The sequence below is a fragment of the Echinops telfairi genome, unplaced genomic scaffold (genome assembly GCF_000313985.2).
Source record: "Echinops telfairi isolate 266 unplaced genomic scaffold, ASM31398v2 ScPeMD7_7466;HRSCAF=8504, whole genome shotgun sequence".
Lineage (NCBI taxonomy): Eukaryota > Metazoa > Chordata > Mammalia > Afrosoricida > Tenrecidae > Echinops > Echinops telfairi.
In genome coordinates this window covers 1,870,015-1,881,821 of record NW_022111366.1, presented here as the reverse complement: position 1 = coordinate 1,881,821, position 11,807 = coordinate 1,870,015, and the positions used below count along the sequence as shown (strand labels likewise).

The following is an 11,807-nucleotide window of genomic DNA, read 5'->3' as shown; positions in this document are numbered from 1 at the left end:
TTCATTTAAAACAACAACAAAGAACAACTTTGGGGTGGCACAGGACCAGGCAGTGTGTCGCAATGTTGGATGGCCTATCAACACGGACTTTCCAAGGGGAATGTGCAAAGACAGCTCAGAGTCTGGAAGTCAGGGTAAGGGTGGAACTAAAGGAATGACTATGGGAATCATCAGCGACTGGTGAAGATACGATGCTTGAGGCAAATGCAGAAAGTGCAATTCTCTAGTGTGGTAGTTATATAATCGCTTGTCAACTTGAGCGGATTGAGTGAAGAGGATTAAGGGGTGGAGTCTATCCTGTCAATCATATCATAGCCAATGAGGTCTCTCTGTGGGCTTGGCCTTCTCCTGAGGATTCTGGGAACTCCTGTCTTCCTCCTCAGAGGCAGGAGACACACTCTCTCACTCTCTCTGCTCACTTCCTGGGAGACATTGCAGTTGACAAGCCATACGAAGACAGGATGGTGGCAGTCAGGGCCTCAGACGGGATAAGCCACGTGGAGACCCCTGTCAATGCAGAGACGCTTACACCGCCATTGGATCCACAAGACTTTCCACCCACCGGCCTGTGGTCATCCTGCATTCGGCATCATTGCATGTGTCTCCTGAGTCTGAAGAGGAATTTATAGGTTGGTATCGGACATATGGGGCAATGCCGGACTTTTGGACTTGATCTGGACCGGGCTGGGACATTTTCTCAATATACAATTACACTTCTTATAAAGCTCTTTCTTATACACATATGAGAGTCCGTGAACTTGTTTCTCTAGTCTACCTGGACTAACACACCTAGTGAGAACTGTAATACGACTGAAAAGGGGGCTCCAAACTGAGTTTAAATGAACACTAACATTCAAGGGATGACCAATGGGTGAAGACAGGTAATGACGAAGCAGCGGGAGCAATCAGAATTCAGGAAATCCAATGGCTGAATATCAGAGGAGAGGCGATCTCAAGCAGGCAGTAGTAGTCAATAGCATCAAAACTTTTTTTTTTTCCTGATGAGAGTATATTTCTTGTAGTGAAATAATTCTGATTTCCACTTGTGACGTACCCACTTTAAGTAGTCAAATACATTGAGCAAGCCCTTTTTGCCCCTTTCTACAACTTTTAATAAACCCTTAAAAGGAAGCTGAGTGTAATTGTCTGGGGCATTCTGGTTCCTCGCCATAATGTTACAAGAGCACCAGAGCAGGGTGACCCTTGGAAAGCAAGATCTAAAGGATGCCAAGGAAAGCACCTGGCGCAAGTAGGGAAGTATGGATGGAAGTCCATCTGTTACCTGTAAAACCAACTGGGCAGGTGCACTCATAGGTATCCCGGCTGAGCATGTGGCAGGTGCCTCCGTTCAGGCAGGGGCGAGACATAAAGCACGGGTGAGAGGTGGAGTACTGGCAGTCCTCGCCTGTGAAGCCCGGGGCACATCGACATGTGGCTTTCCCCAACATGGCCTGGGCCACGCAGGTCCCACCATTCTGGCAGCGATTCTTCTCACAGGGGTCTCGGTGTTGGCAGTATTCTCCCAAGAAGCCCTCAGGGCAGCTGTACAGAAAAGGGAGGAAGAGTTCATGAAAACACCTGACTTCTTTTATGTGCAAGAACTTACAGATAAAAGTACTTATGCATGCAGCCCATTCAAAATAACACTAGACGGAGTCAAGGGAGCTAAAGGCACAACACCTGTAAAGCTCCCTAACTCTGACAGAAGATGTGCTTAAGGAACGTAATCGCCTACTTCCATGCCTTGTCAGGGGACAGAATACCAAGTGGGTGATCCAGCAAGGCCAACTGCCACGACCCTTACTCAAAGCAGAAGACAACCACAGCATTGTTCATGTAGGTACAGGCTGGTGTGGTGTAACAGCAACTTTTGTAGATCATTGTTCATACTTGTCTGCTTACATTCATTAACATTTTCATTTTGACTAAGCCATTTGAAAGAATTAAGACATTTCATATAGCACATAAATTAAAATATATGATACAATTTTGTTTTCTCTCACACATTGGGAAATAAAAAGTTCTTCTTTCTCTTGTTTCCAACGAAACATGAATTGGCCTATATCTCGCTCTCTGGGCTATGTTCCAGTGACTGAGATGAGATAGAGAAAGAGGAAGGAGGTACAAAAATAGGGAAGGCTTCAATGGGGCATTTTGATCGCTATCAACGTGTAAGTAGCAGGCAGCTTTTCTAACCAAATCAAAGGGCACAGAACAGAACTAAAATTACACAAAGCAGCGCAAAACCTGTAACTGTCTAGTCAATTTCAACCCATGACAGTCCCATGTGTCGGAGTAGAACTGTGCCTGGTTTTCCATGGCTGAGTTTCTGGAAGTCGATCGTCACGCCTTCTGAGGGGGCCTGGCAGGACTTGACCCTTCAATCTTTTGGTCACCCGTCGAATGTGTTAACCATTTGCACTACACTCAGGGACTTCTCAGAGATCCGAGATACCATATGATCATCAAAATGAAGGAAGAAAGACAATTCAAAAATAACATTCAATAACATTTTCCACATTCTACCTGGGGCTCTAAGGAATCTTTTCAGATGCCATACCTTGAGCCATAAGATACAAAATCATTTTGTATATTATTTATGTACATTTATGACTATTTTCTCCAAACAATATAAAAAAAACCTGAGAAATTTGCATTCTCCTAACAAAAAGGTTGTTCAATGGAATTCCTAAGAGGCACTATAAATTCTGCCTTTTGATTGCCCTGGATATTTGGTTGAACCCTTTTCTCAATTATCTTATCTAAATGGTAGAAAAATAAATCTACAGGGCTATTTCGTCATTACCTCAAAATCAGCACACTTAAACCCAATTATCCTCCCAATTCAAAACCTGTTGTTCGAATCTTCTTCCCGTGCCCAAGCACTGGTGTCCTGATTCTGTGAACCACCCAGACTGGAGGACTGGGGTCACGTTTTACTCCTGCCTAACTTTTCCAACGTCTTTCATTTACCATCAATTGGCAAGGTGAAGTCTTTGGGGGCCATAGTTATTGAGAAAAGAAAGAGGGCTAGAAATTAGGACGCCGAGGCAGAACATGCCCAAAGAAATTATATAGTGCTTAAAATGGCTGGAAGACTGAACACAGTTGGTAGTGATGTAACTGGCCACAGCCTTCTCACTCCTTCCCAGAGCTGTACACAGTGTGGCCGGACCAGCAGCAACTAGGGCTCTGAGTAGGTGGGATCAGAGACCAAGAGCCAGGGAGGAGTCCACAGCACTGAACTCGGGACTGGCTGAACTTGACAGTCACAGAGTGTGCACCTCAGGAAGCCAGAGGTCTTGGGAGTCCTGGGACTGCGACTCTGGACAAGTTACTTCCCTCACTTACTGACTGTTAATTTCTTAGTCTAGCTAAGAAATCTACCTATACATCGTGGGGTTGTTGTGGGAATTAACAAAACCAATTATGTGGAAAAGTGATACATACCCAAAACCTTGGTAGAGAGAAAACATTTTTCTCTCCTCTTTGTGTTTATTGAGGAAAATACGATGCCTTTTTTAAAAAAACACAGCTCGATTTGATAATAGAATCATTTTTGTTGTTGTTTTTTAAATAGCAAAAACGTCCAATGAAGTAAAAAGCATTGCTAAAATTAACCATGAGCTATATTATTGAAAGCATTTGCAGCTTACTCAAGAAATCTGTTATGGATGATATTAAAAACTGCAACACAATTCTCCTTCACAATGACAGTCGTCCTCTGGGCATTAGGCCTGGCAGATGACTCCATTATCCCATATGGGAATTATTCACCTTGGAAATAACAGCTAACTTTTAATCCTGGGTGGGCTTTGCCTGGCTTCACTCCTGGACCATGATTCTACCCCCAACACACACTATTATCATGTACATCTGCTTAGAGAATGCAAACCCATTTTAATATTAGGAGAATAAACACGAAATGAAAACCTAAAGTTCCCAGGATACTGAAGCCAAACATAAGTATTCCTGAAGTTTAATCTACATTGGTGTTCTCTACGAAGTATGGGAAAATACAACCTGTGAATCTAATCTGGCCCACTGCCTGTTTCTGCATGGTCCATGAGCTGAGAATGGCTTTTACATTTCTAATGCTGGGAGGAAAAAACCAATCAGAAGATGGACACTCTTTTTCATGTCACTATTTTTTATGTCATCATACAAACTTAGACAAAGAATGTTAAGCTTGTAATCAATCCTTCATTCACTCAATGTTTTTAATATGAGGAAAATCCCTGCTCATGAAATTTAGTAATGGAAGACAAATTAAATTAAAAATGTCAGAGTTGAGTGCTGTAAAGAAAAATAAGATAAGAGACAGGGATAGGAAAGGATGGGTGAGGGACACTGGGGAAGGTAAAAGAAAGATATTTCCATTTAAAATAGGAAAATAAGGGCAGGTCTCACTGAGAAGGGAACAGTTGAGTTTAGGCCCAACTGAGGACTAGTCACGCGGGTACCTGGGGGAAGCATGTCCAAAGTAGGAGAAACAGCGAAGGCCCAAGAGAGCAGTACTGGCATCTCGAGGGAGAGCCTTGAGACCCAAGCGACCCACCGACCCTAAACCCAGGATTGTGGAGTGGATCCTGACTCCTACTGGCCCCACAGGGCAGAACAGAACCGCTCCCAGGAGAGCGTCAAGGCTGTACATCGTGAAGGGACCGGCCTGCCCCCGCTCTCTCCTGAGCAGTGGCTGGTGGGTTCAGACTGTAGACCTCTTGGTTAGCAGCCAAATGCTTAATGGCAGTGCCTTCAGCTATCCCACAATGGCTGGGAAAGAGAGAAGCAGGAAACTGAAGAGAACTGTCACTGGGAACCCAGATCATGTGGGGTCATGAGGTCACCGTGAACATTTAGTATTTTACTCAAGTGAGATGATACTTTGATGTGATATATAACTGACTTCCTCTCCTAAAACCCATGTGCAGACTGCATTATATCTTTAATAAAACCGGGCCCATTCTTGGTATAATGAAAACGGCTTCTTATCTTAAATGTTCTGTAGCAGCTGAGGCTTCAGGCTAGTCATCTATTTTACCTTCAAAAGTGCACAAGTCTCCCTTAACCTAAACTCTCCCCAATGATTCTTTCATAGTCAAGCATCGATTACTGTAGCCTAATTTTATAGCTCTTTCTTTTCCATCCATTTCTTACTTGTCCCTTTGTAATATGCCATACTAAGTGCAATGATTTTTCTTCTTGCCAGGTCCAATGGTCTCAGCTGAGATTTCATCATTATCTGTCCTATAGGAGATGTGAGAGGAGAGAGAATTTCTTTAGGATGAAAGTCTCACGTGAGATATAAGGACAATTTCATTGGTTGTGAACTGGGTTCAGCACTAGGCTGCTTTACCACAAGGGCTGTGGGTCGAACCCACTGAATGATGTGTGGGGAAAGATGAGCCTGTCCGCTCCTGTGAGAACGCGCTCTCCAACCATGCAGAGCAGTTCTGTTCTGCTCAACAGAATCAGAACGGACCCAATGGCTGTGTGCTTTCTTTCTTTTTTTTTAATATGAGAGAGATGGGATTCAAATCAACCAGCTGCTCCACTGGAACCAGGTGTAGCACCCTACCTCTGCAAAGACAGCAGTCTCAGAAACCCTATAGGCAGTTCTACTGTCTATAAGGTTACTGAAAATCAGAATTGATTTGATGGCAGTGGGTCTGGTCTGGGGACTTATTCCCATAGGGTCAGTTTTATAAAAGCCACCAATCTGCATCTATGTCCTAAAACACTTGAAACTAAACAGTTGAAAAATGAGATCATTTTCCCCAGGAAACTTCGACTCCTGCATTTTTCTAAGATTCCCACTTACGATCTCAAAACCAGTTTTGGTTAATCTCTCTAACTTATATATAATCTGTTACCAAGTTCTGACAAGTCTTGTCAACTGAATTCCTGCTATGCGTATCCATTATTTCTACACTTTCCTTTTGACACAAATTTTGAACATCTTAAAAGCCCTTCATTGCCAGACATCTTGTTGCTGGATCCCCCACCCACCCACCACCCACCCCTCCTCCTTACTTCCATTCATTCTTGGAATAACAGAACCTTAGGACTCAGAGTCACTAAAGTAATTTCACGAAAATAACCCTGTAAGCTGATCACCAACTTCTGCTTAAATATGAGTACTTAGCACGGTGCCTGGCAAAGAAGAAGAAGGAACTTAATAAATGCTTGAGGTTGTTGTTCTTGCAATTAACGGTACAGACTCTAGAAGCAGGCCAGGTGGCTTTGAATTCCAGCTCTACCATTTACTAGCTGTGGAACCCCAAGCAAGTCACTAAACCTCCCTGTTATAAAATAGATTTAAGAGTGCCTACCTCCCAAAATTTTATGTGATGAAAATAATTGTAAAGTACTTAGAACAGTGCATCACATAATAAACACCATGCATTTGTTAAGTAAAATAAGATCACTGGCTTGATATTTCAAAAACAGGGCAGTCTTTTATGTGGGTTGATCCCATGTTCAGAAAACGTTGTCTTTCTGAATCCTTAAAAGTCTGCGCTCCTCCTAGGTATACAAACAAAAGAAAAAGGAAACACATCTTCACCCAAAAGCCTGTACAAGAAAGTTCACAGCATCCTTCATAATTTAGCTAAAAGGCAGAAGGATCCCAAATGTCAATTCATTACTGGATAAAAATATACGGTCTATATCCATACAGTGGTGTTACTTGGTCATTAAAAGGTATAAAGTATTGGTACATGCTACATGAAGGAATCCTCAAAGAAGCTAGACACGAAAGGCCACATACGATTCTATTTATAAGAAAGAGATTGGGGGTGGGCAGGGCTAGCGCAAGGGATAGGAGTGACTGTTAATTTGGTATGAGGTTCCTTGTAGGGGGTGATGTAAATGTTTTGGAATCTAGTGATGATGGCCATGCACCTCTATAAACATATCCCAAACTACTGAATTTGTACTTCAAATGTGCCCATTTTAAGGTCGATGAATACTATCAATTTAAAAAATGGCCAGAACAAAAAGAAAGAAAGAAAAAAGGAAACCACGAATACAGAAATACCCGCCTCCCATGAGTTTATCCATTGGCTATCCCCATCCTCCAAAACAGGGGCTGGCAAACTGCAGCTCTCAAGCCACACGAGATTCTTGTGGTACGCACATGTGACTCTGGAGCAGAAATGAAAAATTTTAAAGGATATTATTCAGATAATGGTGATTTCAGTTGTTTGTCAAAATATATGTATGGCTCTTGAATAATTTTTAAGTTGTTGTGAGGGACAGGATTGGCTCTTCCATCTCAAAAGTTTGCCAACCCCTGCTCTAGAAACACGGGTGGGGAACATCTGGCCCACAGGCCTTAGAAGGCCTGTGAACTCATCAATACCAATTAGCATCACACAACTCACCAAAGAGAAACAGTTCCAGGCAACGCATTAGGTGAGTTAATTTTAAATTTAAAAATAAATGTGAATAATTTTATAAATAATCCAAATGGCTCTTGGCAGAAAAAAGTTTTCCCACCCTGGCTCTGGAACAATGAAATATATATATATATATATTTCTTATCACCTCTCATATACCCCTCAAGTATTTAAAGAGAGTTCTTTTTCTCCAGGATGAAGTGCTTGAACTACCCAATCAGGATGAAATGGTTGCCAGACCGCCTCGCCCTTTGAGTGGCTCTTCTGTGCTTAATATAACAGCAACAATCTTTAACAACCAACATTATTGACACACCTCGTACGTGTCATGCACTAGCTATGCACCTTACTCAGCTACTGGCTAACGCCTGATGCTACATTATGGTCTCTATTTGATAGGTGAGGAATCTGAAGCGTAGAAAGATTCTACAGCTCGGAGCAGACAGAGGCAGGTTACAAACCCAGGTCTAACTCCAGGGCCCTGTGTGTTTCAGCACTGGACTATCCTACCAGCCTCTGTGGGGTGATGACAGTCACTAAAAATATCTTTCCAATGCGGACCCCAAGTGCAACAGAGCACAACGTACGTGTTCTTACCAGTACAGCCCAGGGCGGGCCATCCTCTCCTCGGCGCTGGACACGGCACTGCTGATTGCAGCACCAGGTGTATTCACGGCTGCACTTAGCAGTATTTTCACAAATGTTTCAGAAACACCTTATTGAATGTCTGAAAAGTCGAGATTATTTTTCCACATGAACTACTTTTATGTCATAGTTCCAATATGTTTGTCCTCCTGTACTGATGGAATAGACTGGGGGCAGCTTGGAGCTTTGGGTATACAGTACTTGTGCAATGTTTCTTGAACCCAATTATCGGATTTGTCTCTTTTGAGGTCATTTTTCTTCATTTATAACTCCCAATTTCCTTCATTGCAATAACTTTTATGCTTTGCTCAGACAGTCACAGTATTTCATCGCTGCATGATATGCACCTTACAAGTCAACCTGTCCAGATCCTGTATGGAGCTAGTAAGCAAACCAGAGCTACCTGGCCTGTACTGAGTTTTGCCATCTGTGAATCAAGCAATGTCCCCTAGTTTTGCAAGAACTACAATTGCATCCCTACATGCAACTAAACTTCTCATCCAAATACAAAACAGCACTTGACTGAAAGCATGCTACTAAGCCTAGATGCAAGAATGACATCATTTCAGCCGGCTCCACCATCCTGACTGCAGCAGCATCCTATCCACATTGGTCCATAAAGACAGCCTGGGAATTCCTGGATGAAATGCAGCATACTACTTAAAGGATGATCCTTCTCGACATAACCATGTCGCTCTTCTGCTCAGATAATAGCTTTGATATCCAGCCCTTCAAATCCACTCCTACCATCTAGCCCCACCCCCGCTTAGTAATCCTGAATGCAAACACTTCACAGTCTTATCTACTGTCCCTTGTGTATAATCTCCTTTCTAACTTCTAGTGACCAATGATATGATCTGTCTCCAATTTATATTCCTTTCTTCCATTCTTCCTTCAAACATTTACCCCAAACCTGTGTTTCATACTCAGAGCCTCATTCAACCCATCCCGCTCATCTTTGAAGCCTCCGATAGTACAAGGAGACCTCACAAAAGATAATGGGAGGATTTCGTTCTTCTGTGAGGAAACAAGCCACTTGTAGCTGCAGTAGGATGTTATGTACTACACTGCTTCTCCAGGATGGCTCTCCTTTTAATCGATTGTGTGTCTTTTCATTGCCTCTCTCAATGCCTGTTGAGATATTTCCTGTGGAGAAAGGCGTGTCTGGAGATCCTGGTGCAGGATCCTGGAATACCATGCCCACTTAACTACGACTAAGCAATGTATTATAAAGAAATTGTCAGTCTCCCAAGCCAAATCCCCTTTCAGCTCCACATCATGACCACCCTCGTAAGATGCAGCCAAATCCACCCTGGGAGCCGTCCTGCAACGCAGGATTACTCTTCCCTTCCAGAAAGCTAAGGAAAACTACGGACATGGGAGGAAAGAGGGAATCATGGGTAAGTGACCCAGTGGCCAGTGGGAAAGAAAGGAGCTTTGTTGCTTACAGCTCTCCTACAGGAGAGCTTCAGTTTTGCAAATCCCTGTTCAAGTGTATTATCGGGGCACTATATACCTCTTTGAGGTCCCTGAATGGCACAGTTCATTCTAGGCCTTTGTCTAAAAGGTTGCTGGTTTGAATCCACCCAGCAGCACCACAGGAGAAAGACCTAGCAACCTGCTTCCAAAGCAGACAGCCAGGAAAGCGCTGGGCAGCGCAGGTCTCCTCTGAAGTGCATGGGGAAGCAGGAGTTTGAATGAACTTGACAGCCACAGGCTGCAGAAAACGTGGGCTCCAGTGGCTCTGCTGAAATGGCTTCTGTTGAGCTTGGTTAGACCCTGGGAACAGGAGTTGATAAGCATGCACATGCCTTCACTAGGCCATTATTCTATTTAGTGCCCGCCCCCACCCCCCGCACCTCGATAATGTAGGGAAACTGTTTTGGAATATAATATTTGAAATATGAAGAACATTCCAAATCACAAAGTATGTGGGGATCATTTTAGAAAACGGCCTACATCTTGAACAAAAGGTGTAGGAAAATCGCTTTCTGTAAAAAGCAAAAACACAAAAACAAATAAGTATAGCATCTGCCTTTCATTCCCAAACCTCTCTGCGCGTGACGCCCTCTTGGAAGGAGTCTATCAATGACTGCAGTCACTCCTCAGCAGCTTCCTTCTTTAACTCTGCAACTCGGGGAGAAGTTTACACATGAGGCTGTGAAGGCAGCATAGTTTTGTGGGGTTTTTTTCCCTTCAGTTGTTGAGGAAACTACTTCCCCACAAAATAACTCCATGAACCATCTGGATACTCGTCGGGCCCACACAGATACATTCATGACTTTTCGCGTGTGGGGAGGGGGTGTCTTACTATTTCTGACATGAATAAGGCCACGCTTCCATTGTTACTGTTAAAACATGCATATGGGAAGGTGGGGGGGCGGCATGCAGAAGAGGGAGGGAGGGAAGACAGAGGAGAAAAACAAAGGATTTCTCCTAATGGAACTCGAAAACATTCCATCTGGAAGGATACCCATACAGCCCCCCACCCCCCCTCAATAAAACAGATGAAAACCAGACCCCAACTCTCACATGTCACCAGCCGCCTGGGTTAGTTTACATGGAGCACTTTGCAGACTTCAACGGAGCTGGGATTTGAATAGCAATTCCGATTAAGCTGGCAATGGCTGCAGTTCAGGATCAGTTTCCCTAGTAATACGGGACAGAAAAATTCCTGCTTTCAAGTTTCCTGAGTGAACAGCCACTCGTCTAGAGAAAAGCTTAAAATACTGCAGCAGCTTGTCGCAGCCCGAGATGGCTGGAGTCGGAGCAGGAAACAAGCCCCTCTTCCAAATAAAAGCCAGTGCGCCCTCGCCTTGTTTCCACTGAATGTTCTCTATCAGCAGGGTGAGCCCAAATGGCATCCAGGACTTTGCTGTAGCTCTGCCTTTAGTTTGTTTTTGTTTTTGTTTTCTTAAGCAAGGATCTGGTCATTATAAAAAAAAAAAAAAAGCAAAACCCCACCACGTACAAGATGAAGAAAAAGAGAGGCATGCCTCACAAAACAGCTATTTCGAAATCATGATTTTTCAAAAAGCTATACAGAATGTGGAATGGAGGGGAAAAAATGTCTCATGTGGGTTGCGTCGGGCCTGCAGCTGCTCCTCATTAAAGCTCCTCTTTACTCCCTCTGGGCTAGTTTCCAGCAGAAAATTCTTTAAACAGAACTCTGCTTTCAACCCACTTTCTTCTTGCTCTGGGCCTCTCGGCCCCCCAATCCGAAGTGGCAGCCTGCCCTAGCTGCGCTCTGGAGGGAGGGAGGGAAAGATGGAGGAGGGAGAGAGGGGGGCTGTCGTTAAGGTAAATGAGGTAAGGGCAGGGGGAAAGAACTCACAAAACCCAGAAACCAAATTAAGCCTTGGTCAGTGACAAAGGTCTGCGGTTTGAAAAGGCCCCAAATCAGTCTGTTCTTTCCTGTGACCATGATGCCAGCTCCGTTTCCTGCGCCCCTCCACTCCCCCGCCTCTGCTCCTCTTCCCCCTCCTTCTTAAGTAGATAAAAATAATTGCTAACAGCCAAGCCTAGCTGTACCCAGTGAAAGTTCCTATATAACATTCAATTCCCAAGGCTCTGGCTACAAATTTCCAGATGCCCCAGAGCCTCAGAGAATCAAGTCTAAACCCTCAGGCTGGCATTGAAATGGCCCCACCTACCAGTCTAACCTCACTGTCCCCACCTCAGTCCAGTACTTCTTCCAGTGTGATGCCACATCAGACTGTCAACCTTTTCATTTTGTTATATTAATTACTATGTCTGTTTAAA

At 43.8% G+C, this 11,807-nt stretch overlaps 1 protein-coding gene across 1 annotated transcript in view; it reads right to left on the bottom strand.

Annotated features, from left to right (window-relative positions):
* Positions 1 to 11,807, bottom strand: part of NOTCH2 (notch receptor 2) — a 140,169-nt gene that overhangs the window by 99,957 nt on the left and 28,405 nt on the right. The window contains exon 3 of the mRNA XM_045283711.1: positions 1,283 to 1,542. Within this exon, the coding sequence (XP_045139646.1) occupies positions 1,283 to 1,542 (260 nt within the window). The remainder of the gene's footprint in view (positions 1 to 1,282; positions 1,543 to 11,807) is intronic.